The following is an 18,547-nucleotide window of genomic DNA, read 5'->3' as shown; positions in this document are numbered from 1 at the left end:
CATTCGTGCAACGTACATTTGTGCAGCGGGCATCCGGGCAGGGTGCATCCACACAGTGGACATTCAGGCAGCGTGCATTTGGGCAGCGGGCATTCGTGCGTTCAGGCAACGGGCATCTGGGCAGGGGGCATCCATGCAGCGGGCATCCGTGCATTTGGCCTACGGGCAGGGGGCATCCACGCGGTGGACATTCAGGCAGCGTGCGTTCGTGCAGCAGACATTCGGGCAGCAGGCAGCATACATTCGTGCAGCAGTCATTCTGGCAACATGCGTTCAGGCAGCGGGCATCCAGGCAGGGGGCATCCATGCAGTGGACATTTGGGCAGCGTGCGTTCGTGCATCAGGCATTCGGGTACTGGGCATTCGTGCATCTTTGCATTTGGGCAGTGGGCATCCACGCAGTGGACATTCGGGTAGTGGGCATTGGCTCCTGTGTCCTCTTCTTCTTCTCCTCCCCTCCTCCTAGGCATCCAATAAGATTGCCTGTCCTTTCAGCCAATCAGGTGGAAGCCTGTCCCTGGGTCTGATACACTCCATATTGAGTCAGACTCATAGCTTTACAGAGAGACCACTGCTTCCACACAGAAAACAAAAAGGTTCATGTCTGCAGCACACTGGCAGAGGACGGGCTTTTTACTCGGGCTGACGCTGCTGCTTTATAAATGTAGTCAGCTGTAATAAAGTGAGGCTTTTGTTTTGCTGAAACTAAAATGTATTTCGGTGACGTAAACTAAAAGTTAAATTGGGGCTCAGTAGGTGATCCCACCCATACTCCCTGCTGTCTGAAGAGCTGAGTCTGACTCCGTGTGCTGGACCTCTGCAGAGAGACCACTGATTTGCTTGCGTAGCGCTACCCCCTAGCTACACATGAATCTATCTATTGGTAATAGAGGGGTGTAACAGTCACCACCGTTTACGACCTTCCATCCCAGTCACGACAGCTTATCGACACTCCAACCGACAGGACCTGATCCATAAGAATTCCCCCCAGACACGAGACACACAGCTCTGTGCTTCTGGTTTCAAATGTAAAGATACTTTAATGGTTTCTTCTCAGCTTTTTATACAGTACAAGGCATTAAAGCAACAATAAGAAATCTCCACCCCCCTAATCACACACTAAGGCTAATTACTAGATATTCCTTAATTAACAGCATAACAAACAAAACACCTTCACACACTGAGTTCCCTAGGCAGACGTTTCGTCTCCGCATACAGCTTGACACCTATTCACACCTCTGAGCATCACTAGGCTTTAGACAGTGTTATCACACATAAACAGTATTTAGCATGTATAATTAGAGTTCTGGGAGCAGACCTGGGTTAACACCTTTACACAAGGACAATGGAATGTCTTCCAGGCCCTGACTCAATTAGCATGTCACTAGTCAGGGCTAATCATAGAATGAGTCACTATTGACTGGTTGGGCCAACATCCTGCAGTATCTCAAAATCCTGCAATACGAACTACCAGTGATGTCCTATCTCATTTAATACATGAATTATGATTCACTTGCCACCCCATGCCCAAAGGGCACAGGGTGGACTCAGACCCAAGAGTTATCAGTGACACTGACACAGGAGTATCCCCCATCCTCACAAAGTCTCTGGGTGTCCCGGGTCATTCCATTACAAGGGGTGACAGGAGAGAGGGGGCGCCCTTTATGGACGCATCGCCACTGATGAACAGCACGGAATACGCCATTTATTCATTGTTTTTTATGATGGGGGGGGGGGATTAGTGACACTTTCAGGGGGTCTCCAAACTGCGGCCCGCCAGTCGTTCAGGAACTACAATTCCCATCATGCCTGTGAATGTCAGAGTTTCACAACGCCTCCTGGGACTTGTAGTTCCACAACAGCTGGAGGGGCCGTAGTTTGGAGACCCCGACTGACAGACGAAATAATCCCCTCCGCCCGCTGTCACCGTCCTCGGATTCCAAGATTCTGATTTATATTCTATATGAGAAAGTAATAAACTCAAATCTTTCCTTTCAGTTCACGCGCTGCGGCCGGCAGACATCACTGTGGTTGCAGCACTCGGCGATTCGCTGACGGTAAGAATTAATAATCATTTGAAATGGGCAGGTGGGCCAATGAGCTGCTCTGTAGAAGGAAGATCTTCTTCTTTTTTTTTGATCCCTTTATACCTGTTGATCCTGCCAAAAATCTAATGGGCTGGTCATTTCCTGTACTAACTCTTATAAGTTCTCATTGTTCTCTCTGAGGACTACAACCCCCCCCCCCCCCATGTTATGGAAAAGAGGAAAGTAAAAGATGTTCTGTAGCCCCGCCCTTGGGTGTTGATGCTCCTCCTCTACTGATACAGTTTCGGGAGTAAGCGTTGCCACTTTTTTGAGACCGAGTACAAGTACCGATACTTTCTTTCAAGTATTTTTTTTTTCCTTACACAATTTATTTTTTTTACTATTTTTTTTCTTTTTTTAGAGGGGGGGGGGGTAGTGGATTGTCAGTGTGTTTTTTTTATTTTTTATTATTATTATTATTGTTATTATTATTATTATTATTATTATTATTTACATTTTATTTTTTTAATTATTTATTGCAAAAACAATTTTTTTTTCTAATTAGCCCTGTTGGGGGGGGGGGGCTTTGGTGAGATATCAGGGGTCTTGACAGACCCCTGAAATCTCCCCTTTAAGACAGAGAAAGGAACTAAGGACACAGATTCCCCAGTCCCTTTCTCTGCAGCCTCAGCGGAAATGAATAGAGATGCTTCTCTCCATTCATAAACTGAAGCATCGTAATCACAGGTTACGATGTTTCAGTCATATGAATGGACAGAGTCAGTGATCACCGACTCTGTCCATTTGGAAAAGGTAGGAGCCGGGTTTAGCGGCTCCTACCTCCGCCCTCCATCCTGACATATTGAAGGGGGGAGAGCGGCACGGAGGGGGAGCGGCATGGAGGGGGAGAAGACGGCACGGAGGGGGAGAACACATCACGGGGGAGAGTGGCACGGAGGGGGAGCGGCATGGAGGGGGAGAAGACGGCACGGAGGGGGGGAACACATCACGGGGGACAGCGGCACGGGCGGGGAGAAGACATCACGGGGGAGAGCGGCACGGACGGGGAGAAGACAGGGGGTGAGAGCGGCACGGACGGTGAGAAGACATCAGGGGGGAGAGCGGCACGGACAGGGAGAAGACATCAGGGGGGGAGAGCGGCACGGACGGGGAGAAGACAGGGGGTGAGAGCGGCACGGACAGGGAGAAGACATCACGGGGGAGAGCGGCACGGACGGTGAGAAGACATCAGGGGGGGAGAGCGGCACGGACGGGGAGAAGACAGGGGGTGAGAGCGGCACGGACCGGGAGAAGACATCAGGGGGGAGAGCGGCACGGACAGGGAGAAGACATCACGGGGGAGAGCGGCACAGACAGGGAGAAGACATCACGGGGGGAGAGCGGCACGGACGGGGAGAAGACAGGGGGTGAGAGCGGCACGGACGGGGAGAAGACAGGGGGTGAGAGCGGCACGGACGGGGAGAAGACATCAGGGGGAGAGCGGCACAGACAGGGAGAAGACATCACGGGGGGAGAGCCGCACGGACGGGGAGAAGACAGGGGGTGAGAGCGGCACGGACGGGAGAAGACATCAGGGGGGGAGAGCGGCACGGACGGGGAGAAGACAGGGGGTGAGAGCGGCACGGACGGGGAGAAGACATCAGGGGGAGAGCGGCACAGACAGGGAGAAGACATCACGGGGGGAGAGCGGCACGGACGGGGAGAAGACAGGGGGTGAGAGCGGCACGGACGGGGAGAAGACATCAGGGGGAGAGCGGCACAGACAGGGAGAAGACATCACGGGGGGAGAGCCGCACGGACGGGGAGAAGACAGGGGGTGAGAGCGGCACGGACGGGGAGAAGACATCACGGGGGGAGAGCGGCACGGACGGGGAGAAGACAGGGGGTGAGAGCGGCACGGACGGGGAGAAGACATCAGGGGGAGAGCGGCACAGACAGGGAGAAGACATCACGGGGGGAGAGCCGCACGGACGGGGAGAAGACAGGGGGGTGAGAGCGGCACGGACGGGGAGAAGACATCACGGGGGGAGAGCGGCACGGACGGGGAGAAGACAGGGGGTGAGAGCGGCACGGACGGGGAGAAGACATCAGGGGGAGAGCGGCACAGACAGGGAGAAGACATCACGGGGGGAGAGCCGCACGGACGGGGAGAAGACAGGGGGTGAGAGCGGCACGGACGGGGAGAAGACATCACGGGGGGAGAGCGGCACGGACGGGGAGAAGACAGGGGGTGAGAGCGGCACGGACGGGGAGAAGACATCACGGGGGGAGAGCGGCACGAACGGGGAGAAGACATCAGGGGGGAACAAGACGGCACGGGGAGAAGACATCAGGGGGGGGGAGACTTGTAACTCCCCCCACCACCCGATACCTGACTGCCCAGGTATCGGGTGAAGCATCGGAGCATTTCCCCAAGTACAAGTACTCGGGAAATGCTTGGTATGGGTACCGATACTAGTATCGGTATCGGGACATCCCTAGTTGCCACCCTGTGCAATGCTTGGGGCTGGATCTCTGACTTACAGTGTCAGGTTTTTTGTTTTTTTAATAGTGCAGGGAAGGTTTAAAACCCCCGTCAGGTTATTTTTGTTGTCTGCCTGCGTCCTGATAGGGAGATCTCCCTTCACTTCCTGTCCAAAAGATGGAACAGGAAATGACAGGTAATTCCTCCAAAGGTAAAATTTCAAAGAGAGTTGTCATAGCAATGAGTGTCCCCGTCAAGGGAATTTGCTTCAACCCTTGCTCCAGGGGCGTAGGTGCAGGGGTCACAGGGGTTGCCACTGCGACCCGTCCTCCTACTCCAGGGGGGCCCATGCCGCCCTCCTGTACACCTGGATTCGGGGGATGGGGCATGTAGAGGAACAGATCCCTCCATGTAGTCGCTGAATTCCCACTTCTCCTCCTTCTCTCCCTCCCACAGATATTCAGCGGCTGTAGGAAGGAAATTGAGGGCATTGGTTCCTCCACATGCCACTCCCACCACCTTCCTGTCCTGCTGCCTCGTGCTCCTGCCCCCTCCCCCCCACCCTGGAGATCTGTCAGGATGGAGAGCAGGGGATGGAGCCAGGAAACGTGTGATTCATCGGCCCCTTCATTGTCTTCATGAATAAAGTCAGCGATCCTTACCGATCACTGACTTTGCCTGAGGCATAGTAAACTGTATTTACTATGCCTCAGTTTATGAATGAACAGGAAACCTATGTACAGAGCTATTCCTGTTCATCCATCCTGTGCAGCTGAGATGAATCTGTCCTCAATCCCTTTCTCTGTCTCAAAAGTGAGACATCACGGGTCTGGTTAGACCTCTGATATTCCTCCAAAGCCCCCCAGCGGAAAAATAATAAGAAAATACAATTATAACAATAAATAAATAAATAAATAAAATGGTTAAAAAAAAAAAATAAAAAAAACGACTGACGCCAGTGGTGGAGTTTCAAAGTTCGCACTTGCGGCTGGGGCTTAGGCTTTCCCCCACTGTAGGAGGGACCCAAGACGGCAGGACGGTGACCCCCTGCGGGACTGTAATAAAGGATCCTAAGATGGGATTAAAGGCCCCCGGGATCAGTGGGAGGGGCCCCGAAGGTTCTAGTTACGCCTCTGCCTTGCTCTGATGGCGACTCACAATGTTTGGATTCTCCAGTCTTAGTGACTGTGGTCACCGGGGCAAATAAAGGGGAGAATCTCCCCAATGGGGACACAGACAGTGATAAAAACCTGACAGAGCATCTGAGCCTTCCCTACTGCAAACATGTGATGATCAGATCCTGAACAGATCTCCAGTTGTCGGGTGTTGTTTATTTAAAGGTCATTTGCAATGACCCTGGAGAAAAGGGACTATAGATCCAATTTCTTGACATGGTAGCAGTGAAACCACAGGATGGTGTTCGGAGGTAGGTAGGGGGTGGAACCACAGGATGTGTTCGGATGTAGGTAGGGGGTGGAACCACAGGATGTGTTCGGAGGTGGGTAGTGGTTGGAGCCACGGGATGGTGTTTGGAGGTTGGTAGTGGTTGGAACCACGGGATGTGTTCGGAGGTGGTTAGGGGGTGGAACCACAGGATGGTGTTCGGAGGTGGGTAGGGGGTAGAACCATGTGATGGTGTTCGGAGGTGGGTAGGGGGTGGAACCACAGGATGTGTTCGGAGGTGGATAGGGGGTGGAACCACGGGATGTGTTCGGAAGTGGTTAGGGGGTGGAACCACGGAATGGTGTTCGGGGATGGGTGGGTAGGGGGTAGAACCATGTGATGGTGTTTGGAGGTGGATAGGGGGTGGAACCACAGGATGGTGTTCGGAGGTGGGTAGGGGGTCGAACTACGGGATGGTGTTCGGGGATGGGTGGGTAGGGGGTGGAACCATGTGATGGTGTTCAGAGGTGGGTAGGGGGTGGAACCACGGGATGGTGTTCGGGGATGGGTGGGTAGGGGGTGGAACCATGTGATGGTGTTTGGAGGTGGATAGGGGGTGTAAACACAGGATGTGTTCGGAGGTGGATAGGGGGTGGAACCATAGGATGTGTTCGGAGGTGGATAGGGGGTGGAACCACAGGATGTGTTCGGAGGTGGAACCATGGGATGTGTTTAGAGGTGGGTAGTGGGTGGAACCACAGGATGTGTTCGGAGGTGGATAGGGGGTGGAACCACAGGATGTGTTCGGAGGTGGGTAGGGGGTGGAACCATGGGATGGTGTTCGGAGGTGGATAGGGGGTGGAACCACAGGATGTGTTCGGAGGTGGAACCATGGGATGTGTTTAGAGGTGGGTAGTGGGTGGAACCACAGGATGTGTTCGGAGGTGGATAGGGGGTGGAACCACAGGATGTGTTCGGAGGTGGGTAGGGGGTGGAACCACAGGATGGTGATCGGAGGTGGGTAGGGGGTGGAACCACAGGATGGTGTTCGGACGTGGGTAGGGGGTGGAACCACAGGATGGTGTTCGGAGGTGGATAGGGGGTGGAACCACAGGATGTGTTCGGAGGTGGATAGGGGGTGGAGCCACGGGATGGTGTTTAGAGGTGGGTAGGGGGTGGAACCACAGGATGGTGTTTGGAGGTGGGTGAGGGTAGAACCATGGGATGGTGTTTAGGGATGGGTGGGTAGGGGGTGGAAACACGGGATGGTGTTTGGAGGTGGGTGGGGGGGAACCACGGGATGGTGTTCGGAGGTGGGTAGTGGTTGGAACCACGGGATGGTGTTTGGAGGTGGGTAGGGGGTGGAACCACGGGATGTTTTTTTCGGAGGTGGATAGGGGGTGGAGCCACGGGATGTGTTCGGAGGTGGAACCACGGGATGGTGTTCGGAGGTGGGTAGGGGGTGGAACCACAGGATGGTGTTCGGAGGTGGGTAGGGGGTGGAACCACAGGATGGTGTTCGGACGTGGGCAGGGGGTGGAACCACAGGATGGTGTTCGGAGGTGGATAGGGGGTGGAACCACAGGATGTGTTCGGAGGTGGATAGGGGGTGGAGCCACGGGATGGTGTTTAGAGGTGGGTAGGGGGTGGAACCACGGGATGGTGTTCGGAGGTGGGTAGTGGTTGGAACCACGGGATGGTGTTTGAAGGTGGGTAGGGGGTGGAACCACGGGATGTTTTTTTCGGAGGTGGATAGGGGGTGGAGCCACGGGATGTGTTCGGAGGTGGAACCACGGGATGGTGTTCGGAGGTGGGTAGGGGGTGGAGCCACGGGATGTGTTCGGAGGTGGATAGGGGGTGGAACCAAGGGATGTGTTCGGAGGTTGATAGGGGTGGAACCACAGGTTGGTGTTCGGAGGTGGAATGGGGGGGGTGGAACCAAGGGATGTGTTAGGAGGTGGATAGGGGGTGGAGCCACGGGATGTGTTCGGAGGTGGTTAGGGGGTGGAACCACCGGATGGTGTTTGGGGATGGGTGGGTAGGGGGTGGAACAATGGGATGGTGTTTGGAGGTTGGTTTCGGGGGGAACCACGGGATGGTGTTCGGAGGTGGGTAGTGGTTGGAACCACGGGATGGCGTTTGGAGGTGGGTAGGGGGTGGAACCACAGGATGGTGTTCGGAGGTGGATAGGGGTGGAGCCACGTGATGGTGTTCGGAGGTGGATAGGGGTGGAGCCACGGGATGGTGTTCGAAGGTGGGTAGGGGGTGGAGCCACAGGATGTGTTCGGAGGTTGATAGGGGGTGGAACCAAGGGATGTGTTCGGAGGTTGATAGGGGGTGGAACCACAGGATGGTGTTCGGAGGTGGGTAGGGGGTCGAACTACGGGATGGTGTTCGGGGATGGGTGGGTAGGGGGTGGAACCATGTGATGGTGTTCGGAGGTGGATAGGGGGTGTAAACACAGGATGTGTTCGGAGGTGGATAGGGGGTGGAACCACAGGATGTGTTCGGAGGTGGAACCATGGGATGTGTTTAGAGGTGGGTAGTGGGTGGAACCACAGGATGTGTTCGGAGGTGGATAGGGGGTGGAACCACAGGATGTGTTCGGAGGTGGGTAGGGGGTGGAACCACGGGATGGTGTTCGGAGGTGGATAGGGGGTGGAACCACAGGATGTGTTCGGAGGTGGAACCATGGGATGTGTTTAGAGGTGGGTAGTGGGTGGAACCACAGGATGTGTTCGGAGGTGGATAGGGGGTGGAACCACAGGATGTGTTCGGAGGTGGATAGGGGGTGGAGCCACGGGATGGTGTTTAGAGGTGGGTAGGGGGTGGAACCACAGGATGGTGTTTGGAGGTGGGTAGGGGGTAGAACCATGGGATGGTGTTTAGGGATGGGTGGGTAGGGGGTGGAAACACGGGATGGTGTTTGGAGGTGGGTGGGGGGGAACCACGGGATGGTGTTCGGAGGTGGGTAGTGGTTGGAACCACGGGATGGTGTTTGGAGGTGGGTAGGGGGTGGAACCACGGGATGTTTTTTTCGGAGGTGGATAGGGGGTGGAGCCACGGGATGTGTTCGGAGGTGGAACCACGGGATGGTGTTCGGAGGTGGGTAGGGGGTGGAACCACAGGATGGTGTTCGGAGGTGGGTAGGGGGTGGAACCACAGGATGGTGTTCGGACGTGGGTAGGGGGTGGAACCACAGGATGGTGTTCGGAGGTGGATAGGGGGTGGAACCACAGGATGTGTTCGGAGGTGGATAGGGGGTGGAGCCACGGGATGGTGTTTAGAGGTGGGTAGGGGGTGGAACCACAGGATGGTGTTTGGAGGTGGGTAGGGGGTAGAACCATGGGATGGTGTTTAGGGATGGGTGGGTAGGGGGTGGAAACACGGGATGGTGTTTGGAGGTGGGTGGGGGGGAACCACGGGATGGTGTTCGGAGGTGGGTAGTGGTTGGAACCACGGGATGGTGTTTGAAGGTGGGTAGGGGGTGGAACCACGGGATGTTTTTTTCGGAGGTGGATAGGGGGTGGAGCCACGGGATGTGTTCGGAGGTGGAACCACGGGATGGTGTTCGGAGGTGGGTAGGGGGTGGAGCCACGGGATGTGTTCGGAGGTGGATAGGGGGTGGAACCAAGGGATGTGTTCGGAGGTTGATAGGGGTGGAACCACAGGTTGGTGTTCGGAGGTGGAATGGGGGGGGTGGAACCAAGGGATGTGTTAGGAGGTGGATAGGGGGTGGAGCCACGGGATGTGTTCGGAGGTGGTTAGGGGGTGGAACCACGGGATGGTGTTTGGGGATGGGTGGGTAGGGGGTGGAACAATGGGATGGTGTTTGGAGGTTGGTTTCGGGGGGAACCACGGGATGGTGTTCGGAGGTGGGTAGTGGTTGGAACCACGGGATGGCGTTTGGAGGTGGGTAGGGGGTGGAACCACAGGATGGTGTTCGGAGGTGGATAGGGGTGGAGCCACGTGATGGTGTTCGGAGGTGGATAGGGGTGGAGCCACGGGATGGTGTTCGAAGGTGGGTAGGGGGTGGAGCCACAGGATGTGTTCGGAGGTTGATAGGGGGTGGAACCAAGGGATGTGTTCGGAGGTTGATAGGGGGTGGAACCACAGGTTGGTGTTCGAAGGTGGAATGGGGGGGTGGAACCAAGGGATGTGTTAGGAGGTGGATAGGGGGTGGAGCCACGGGATGTGTTTGGAGGTGGGTAGGCGGTGGAGCCATGGGATGTGTTCGGAGGTGGTTAGGGGGTGGAACCACGGGATGGCGTTCGGGGATGGGTGGGTAGGGGGTGGAACCACGGGATGGTGTTTGGGGATGGGTGGGAAGGGGGTGGAACAATGGGATGGTGTTTGGAGGTTGGTTCGGGGGGAACCACGGGATGGTGTTCGGAGGTGGGTAGTGGTTGGAACCACGGGATGGTGTTCGGAGGTGGATAGGTGGTGGAGCCACAGGATGTGTTGGGAGGTGGATATGGGGAGGAACCACAAGATGGTGTTCGGGGGTGGGTAGGGGGTGGATCCACGGGATGGTAATCAGCGGTGGGTGGAACCACATTCATTGTGCTCTACATATTATCTATTATTCTGTATTCCACGACCTTCTGCCATTTTTTTTTTTTTATCTCATTTCAGGCCGGGAACGGCGTCGGCTCCGACCCAGGAGACGTTCTCGATGTTCTCAGTCAGTACCGCGGATTATCCTGGAGGTGAGCAGAACACAATGCAGACATTACAATGGGACATCCTCTGTATATACTATGGGTCAGCCTTGAGGCTTCTTCAGGGGGATCGCGGCAAAATGCCTAAAAATTTATGAAAATTTTTATAACAAGCCAGCAGGTGGACCAAACCTGCCCTTTAGTTACACAAAGCCACGGGTTTTCATTCTGCACCATTATAACTAGACACCGGCATCCTAACAACCAATGACGTCATCAGATGATGAGGAGGATGTTTGACCCTTCTCTACCCCTCAGTACTGGGGTGACATTAGCTGACTGAGGGAGAAGAGAAACATAGGAATACTAGTCGGTATCCGTGTGAAAAAGTGCATTTTCTTTGGAAGAATAAATCCCCTCCAACGTTGGGTGTCCTACGTGTGGGCGTGGCCGCGTTATGTAAAGCTATTCGAAGAGTTTTTTACATTTTAGAATGGGGCGCCTTGAGACTGACCATAATTGTAACCACTTAACCACTTAAGGACCGGACCAATATGTTGCTACATGACCCAAGGGGTTTTTACAATTCGGCACTGCGTCGCTTTAACAGACAATTGCGCGGTCGTGCGACGTGGCTCCCAAACAAAATTGGCGTCTTTTTTTCCCCACAAATAGAGATTTCTTTTGGTGGTATTTGATCACCTCTGCGGTTTTTATTTTTTGTGCTATAAACAAAAATAGAGCCACAATTTTGAAAAAAATGCAATATTTTTTACTTTTTGCTATAATAAATATCCCCCAAAAACATATATACATTTTTTTTCTCCTCAGTTTAGGCCGATACGTATTCTTCTACATATTTTTGGTAAAAAAAATCGCAATAATCGTTTATCGGTTGGTTTGCGCAAAATTTATAGCGTTTACAAAATAGGGGATAGTTTTTTTTTATTTATTTATTTCTTTTTTTTACTACTAATGGCGGCGATCAGCGATTTTTTTCGTGACTGCGACATTATGGCGGACACTTCGGACAATTTTGACACATTTTTGGGACCATTGTCATTTTCACAGCAAAAATGCATTTAAATTGCATTGTTTATTGTGAAAATGACAGTTGCAGTTTGGGAGTTAACCACAGGGGGCGCTGTAACATTTAGGGATCACCTAGTGTGTGTTTACAACTGTAGGGGGGTGTGGCTGTAGGACTGACGTCATCGATCGAGTCTCCCTATAAAGGGGATGACTCGATCGCTGCAGCGCCACAGTGAAGCACGGGGAAGCCGTGTTTACATACGGCTCTCCCCGTTCTTCAGCTCCGGGCAGGGCTGTCTTTTCCATTGGGCACGCTGGGAAGTTGCCCGGGGGCCCCACTTGCCTGGGGGGGCCCCAATTGGCTGCCCAGCGACCCCAGTAAAAAATGGTGGAGAGCAGCGGGTCAGAACTGTAGGCTCTGGGGGACTCCTGCAGACTCTGATGTAAGAGGAAACTCTGAGCAGGCTGGGTTATAGTAACCTAACCTTCATGTCAATGAAGAAATTTGTAAAACTGTAATTGTAGGTACTTTTTTTGCAGTGCCAGTAAAAAAAATGTGGTTCTGCCAGTAAATTTCATGATTTTTGTCAGTAAATTCTCATGCACGATTGTGTAGACAGGGCCCCAGTGCACTGTATTGCCCGGGGGCCTATAATGCTCTTAAGATGCCACTGGCTCCGGGGAGCGATCGCGACGGAGCGGCTATAAACAAATAGCCGTGCCGTCGTCCCGGATCGCTCCCCGAGTGGACCCGACCTCCGCATGTACCGGGGGGGGTCCCGATCGGACCCCCCACCCACGTCTAGGCAGGGACGTACAGGTACGTGATTGTGCCTGTCCGTGCCATTCTGCCGACGTAAATGTACATGAGGAGGTCGGGAAGTGGTTAAAGGGGAGTTCCACCCAAAAGTGGAACTTCCACTCATTTGTCTTCTTCCCCCCTCCGGTGCCACATTTGGCATCTTTCGGGGGGGGGGGGGGACGGATACCTGTCTTTGATAGGTATCTTTTCCCCACTTCTGGGAGTCACGGCTGCAATGCATTACATCAGCGCTTGGCTTCCTCCTTCCTTCGTCCCCGTCCCCCCGCCGCCAGGCCAGTAGGAGAGCGCAGCAGGTGCCTCACGCATACGCAGTAGGGACCCGGCGTGAAGCCGTAATACTTCACTACCGGGGTCCCTTACTGGTAATGGCGGCGGCGGCACCCGAGAGCCGATCAGCTGGAGTGCCGACCCCGCTGGACTCCAGGACAGGTAAGTGTCCGATTATTAAAAGTCATCAGCTGCAGTATTTGCCTCACCAGCTCAAATCAAGCTGATAAAAGTGTTACGTTGTAGCGCTGGTTATTATTTTCTACTAATGGTTACATTGATGATCTTTATTACGGATGTGATTACAGAAAAATGATTGAAAAATGGAAAGTGTGTGGAACGCGGTTGGCAATGTTCAGGCTCTGTTGGGTTTATGGCCACATTCACACCTGAGCGTAGCGTTTTCGGTCGTTTTTTCCGCCGTTTTGTCACACATTTTGGCACACGTATTCGCGCGTTTGCATACAGCGTTGTCCGACGTTTTTGAACTTTGTCGTTTTTTTTTTAGCCAATAGGAAAAATGATCATCTCTTTCATCATTTGTTGCTATGTTTGTAGATTTTTTTTATCTTCTTCCTGGGTGAATATTCTATTTCACAGAACACATTAAAGCGACAAAACGCCCGTAGAAACGCTTGTTGTCGCGCTAGATGCTTGAATTGAGCGTTTCTATGGGAATGCAAACGTTCAAAAACGCCCAAATCAGCCCGATTCGCGCTGGCGTTTTGGAGTGAAGATGTGAACCATCTCCATAGAGAATAATGGCCCAGATTCAGGTACATTTGTGCGATATTTGCGGGGGAGCAGGGCAACGATTTTGCCCTGCGCCCCCGCAAATATTTTGCGCTACCCTCGATTCACGGAGCAGTAGCTCCGTAAATTGCGAGGGCGCGCCGGCAAAATTGCCCGGCGTAAGAGCGCGCAATGTAAATGATCCCGCCGGGGGCGGAAATCATTTAAATTAGGCGCACTCCCGCGCCGAGCGTACAGCGCATGCTCCGTCGGAAAACTTTCCCGACGTGCATTGCTGCAAATGACGTCGCAAGGACGTCATTTGCTTTGAAGTGAACGTGAATGGCGTCCAGCGGCATTCACGAATCACTTACGCAAACGACGTGAAATTCAAATTTCACGTCGCGGGAGCGGCGGCTATACTTTAGCATTGGCTGCCCCTACTATTAGAAGGGGCAGCTAAAGTTGCTCCGTACCTGGGTTGCGCAGGGCCCGCGCAAGTTTGTGAATCAGTGGTAGTATGCAATTTGCATACTACACGCTGATCACAATGGGAGCGCCCCCTAGCGGTCCCCGCAAGAATGCAGCCTAAAATCTGCGTGGCAAAAGAGCCTTATGCAGCGCAGATTTTAGGCTGCAGTCGGTGTAACGAGGTTCCTGAATCAGGAGCATTCGCAACGCCGGAGCAAGTAAGCAATTGGTAAAGTATGGTTACACGGGCGCAATTGCTTCTTGAATCTGGGCCAATGTATTTTTTCCCCTCTAGCGTTTTGTTGCTTCAGGCTACAAAACGCTCAGGTGTGAATGCAGCCTTAGGCCCCTGAACGGCCGCTCCATGCATCCCTATGGAGCGTCGGATGTCAGCGGAGACATGTCCGCTGACATCCGACCCGATCCGATCCGCCAAAATCAGACGTATGGTGATACGTCCATGCAACGGTCACCACCGTTTACGACCTTCCATCCCATCCACGACAGCTCATCTGACACTCCAACCGTCCAACAGACATCAGACATCCCAGAATAACGAGACTTGCTCCATTACTGGTTTCAAAATGAAGACAACTTTAATGGTTTCTTCTCAGCTTATATACAGTACAAGGCATGGAAGTATTCAAAGGGACAATGAAATCTCCACCCCCCTAATCACACACTACGGCTAATTACTAAACATTCCTTCATTAACGGCATAACAAACAAAACACCATCACACAATGATCTCCTTCCAATCCCCATCCCCAGACAGACGCTCTGTCTCCGACAAGTACATTCCACACATAAACAGTATTTAGCATACATAATTAGAGGTCTGGGAGCAGACCTGGATTAACACCTTTACACAAGGACAATGGAATGTCTTCCAGGCCCTGACTCAATTAGCATGTCACTAGTCAGGGTCTAATCATAGAAATGAGTCATAGAATATTCTTTGCAGGCATTAAAGAATATACTGTAAATCACTGTCCACGCCAAAACAATCCAACATGTGTACCCCATCTCCTGGCTCAATCTGTGCCCAAAAGTGACTCCTGTTACAGTCCATATCCATCCATGGCGGATCGGATCGGGTGAGATCTGATGAAAACAGACATGCTGTCCGTTTTCATCAGATCGCTCCATAGGAATCAGCGGCGCTGCACAAGCCCCTCCCCGCTCAGTGAGCAGAGAAGAGCTTTGTCATCTGCCAGCTCAGCGGAGATCTGCGGACTGATCTCCCGCTGAGCTGGCGGGAGCAGGCGGACGCCGTAGCGACAGAGTCCGCCTCGTGTGAATGGGGCCTTAGGCCCAGATTCTCATACATTCGCGCTGCTCCTGGGCAGCGTAATATATGAGCTCTACGTTACACCGCCGCAGGTCTACAGGTTTACATCCTGATTCTCAGAACACTTACCTGTAAACTTGCGGCGGTGTAGCGTTAGATTGCTCGGCGCAAGCCCGCCCAATTCAAATGGGGCGGGCACCATTTAAATTAGGCGCGCTCCCGCGCCGAGCGTACTGCGCATGCTCCGTCGGGTAAATTACCCGACGTGCATTGCGCTAAATGACGTCGCCCCGACGTCATTTGCCTAGATGTATACGTAAATGGCGTCCAGCGCCATTCACGGACGTCTTACGCAAACGACGTAATTTTTATTCAATTGGACGCGGGAACGACGGCCATAGTTAACATTGGTTGCGCCTGCTAATTAGCAGGGGCAACCTTACGCGTCGGGTACGCTACGCAAACGACGTTAATTCGCTGCGTCGACCTCGCGTATGTTCAGGAATCGCCGTACTTACCTCATTTGCATAGACGACGGGGAAAAGCGACGATGCGACACCTAGCGGCGGGAAAAAAAATTACTTTTAAGATCTGACAGCGTAACAGCCTTACGCTTGTCAGATCTAATGGGTACCTATGCGAAACTGATTCTGAGAATCAGTCGCATAGATACCCGGGGCCAGATGAGGTGTTACGACGGCGCTAATGGTGTTGCGCCGTCGTAACGCCTTTGAGAATCTGGCCCCAAGTGTTTAGCAGCAATTCAAATTGGATGGGTCACCGTACGATGAAGAATTCACGCCATAACGTTCAGAAGATCCAACATCTCAGTTCCAAGCTTGGACCTCCCACCTACCAAGCCTTCCTGGTGGCCATTTGAAGTAATTGATGGTGAAATTGACCACCAGTGAGATACAGAAGGTGGCCGGGATCCAACCGGTGTTAAAAAAAAAATTCTTCTTGTATTTTCTTTTATAACTGTTCAGGTGTTTACAGGTCCACTCTCTAAAATACGGAATCTATGTAGTAGGGGGGTAGACAGAAAATAAATGATAAGCATTATAAAGACCCCAAAACGCTTTGTTTCGTTTATTTGATTGGCGTTGGCTTGACAACAGTACTAATAAAGATATTGATGATTGTACATATTTCAGCATTGGAGGGGATGGGACATTGGATCACGTCACAACGCTTCCAAGTAAGTATTAAAAAAAACACATAATATTGTTTCAGAGCTTAATTATTTTTCTTTCTGGTGCCTATTAACCACTTAAGACCCGGACCAAAATGCAGCTAAAGGACCCCGGCCAGGTTTTGCGATTCGGCACTGCGTCGCTTTAACTGAAAATTGCGCGGTCGTGCGACGTGGCTCCCAAACAAAATTGGTGTCCTTTTTTTCCCCACAAATAGAGATTTCTTTTGGTGGTATTTACTTTAAATAGGCAACTGGGCGCCAGAATCTGTCACAAATTACACATTAATCTTCAAAGCCACTCGTGGCCGTTTGCAGGGGCACTTGCATTGGCCAATCTGCAATTTAGTTGGGCATTAGCAGATGTGCCAGTTCTTCTGCAAAGCATTCTCTGACAACTTTCCACAAGATACTAGAGAGTGTCTGTGGGAATCTGTGCCCATTTGTGAGGTTAGATGCTGAGGTTGGATGGCATTCCAATTCACCCCAAAGGAGATCAGTAGGGTTGAGGTCAGGGCTCTGTGCAGGACACTTTAGTTCCTCCACACCAAACTGGTCACTCCATGGCTGTATGGAGCTGGGTCCTCTCTACTGGGAGGGATTCCCACAGACTTTTGGAGTGTATCTGTTGGGATTTTTGCCCATAAAGCCAAAAGAGCATTAGGGAGGTCAGGAATCGATGTTCAACCCAAAGGTGATCAGTAGGATTGAGGTTGGGGATCTTGAATTCCTCCACTCTTCTCGAAAGGCTTTTGTTTACATTTGTGAGATGTTGGATGAGAAGACCTGGCTCACGAAGGTGTTCAGTAGGGTTGAGGTCAGGGCTCTATGCAGGACACTCGGGTTCCTCCACTCAAATGGTCAAACCATTTTGTTATGAAGCTGGCTTTGTACACAAGGGGGGCACAGTCATGGTGGAACAGAAAAGGGTCTTCACCAAACTTCTACCTCAAGGTTGGAAGAGCCCAATTGCCCACAATGGCCCAGATTCACATAGAGGGCGCTTCTTTTGGCCGGCGTAGCGCATCTCATATGCGATACGCCGACGTAACATAGAGAGGCAAGGCCAGTATTCACAAAGCACTTGCTCTGTAAGTTACGGCGGCGTAGCATAAATGGGCCGGCGTAAGCCCGCCAAATTCAAAGTAGGCAGGTAGTGGGCGTGTTGTATTAAAATGAATCGTGACCCCATGTAAATGAAGCGCCGAACGAACGGCGCATGCGCGCGCATGCTCAGAATCACGTCAAATTTACTCCCTAAGATACGCCGGCTCAATTCATAAGACGTGAACGTAACCTACGCCCAGCCCCATTCACGTACGACTTACGCAAACGACGTAAAATCCGACGGCAGTTCTGACGTCCATACCCTACATGACTTAGACCAGCTATTTGGTGGTTTATCTTTACGCCGGACGTACGCCTTACGTAAACGGCGTACCTTACTGCGACGGGCGGAAGTACGTTCGTGAATCGGTGTATCTAGGTCATTTACATATTCGACACATAAATCAATGGAAGCGCCCCTAGCGGCCAGCGTAAATATGCGCCCAAGATACGACGGCGTAGGAGACTTACGCCGGTCGGATGGAGCCGAAATTCAGGCGTATCTCCTTTGCAGAATCAAGTGCAAAGATACGACGGCGCATCCGTGGACTTACGCGGCGTATCAATAGGTACGTCGGCGTAAGTCTTTGTGAATCCGGGCCATAGTTTTTTGTATGTTCTATATTCATAATATGGCGAATGTTACATTTGTATTTGTTACTTTCCTTTTACATGGCACATTATGGAATTTATTATTGATTCCCCATTAAAGTATCCCCCCCCATCCCCGACGACTGATGTAACTTCCCATAGACAGTGAACCTAATGCCTAAATACAGGATCAGAAATTCTGACAAAAAAATTCCGTCTGTGTGTAGGCTCCATCTGACTTTTGCTGTCGGAATTTCCGCCAGCAAAAGATTGAGAGCCAGTTCTCTATTTTTCCGACGGAAAAAGTTCTTGTCGGAAAATTCCTTTTGTCTGTAAGCAATTCCGACGTGCAAAAAATTCTGACGCATGCTCGGAAACAATTTGACGCATGCTCGGAAGCATTGAACTTAATTTTTCTCGGCTCGTCGTAGTGTATTACCTCACCGCTTTCTTTGCGGTCGAAAGTTCAGAGAATTTTTGTGTGA

General features: G+C 52.3%; 1 protein-coding gene across 1 annotated transcript in view; it reads left to right on the top strand.

Annotated features, from left to right (window-relative positions):
• PLB1 (phospholipase B1) overlaps positions 1-18,547 on the top strand; it is a 202,450-nt gene that overhangs the window by 112,544 nt on the left and 71,359 nt on the right. The window contains exons 26-28 of the mRNA XM_040347863.1: positions 1,999-2,057; positions 10,531-10,604; positions 16,327-16,370. Coding sequence (XP_040203797.1) covers positions 1,999-2,057; positions 10,531-10,604; positions 16,327-16,370 — 177 coding nt within the window. The remainder of the gene's footprint in view (positions 1-1,998; positions 2,058-10,530; positions 10,605-16,326; positions 16,371-18,547) is intronic.

This window comes from Rana temporaria, chromosome 4 (genome assembly GCF_905171775.1).
Source record: "Rana temporaria chromosome 4, aRanTem1.1, whole genome shotgun sequence".
NCBI classification, from domain to species: domain Eukaryota; kingdom Metazoa; phylum Chordata; class Amphibia; order Anura; family Ranidae; genus Rana; species Rana temporaria.
This window is presented reverse-complemented; position numbering and strand designations above follow the sequence as displayed.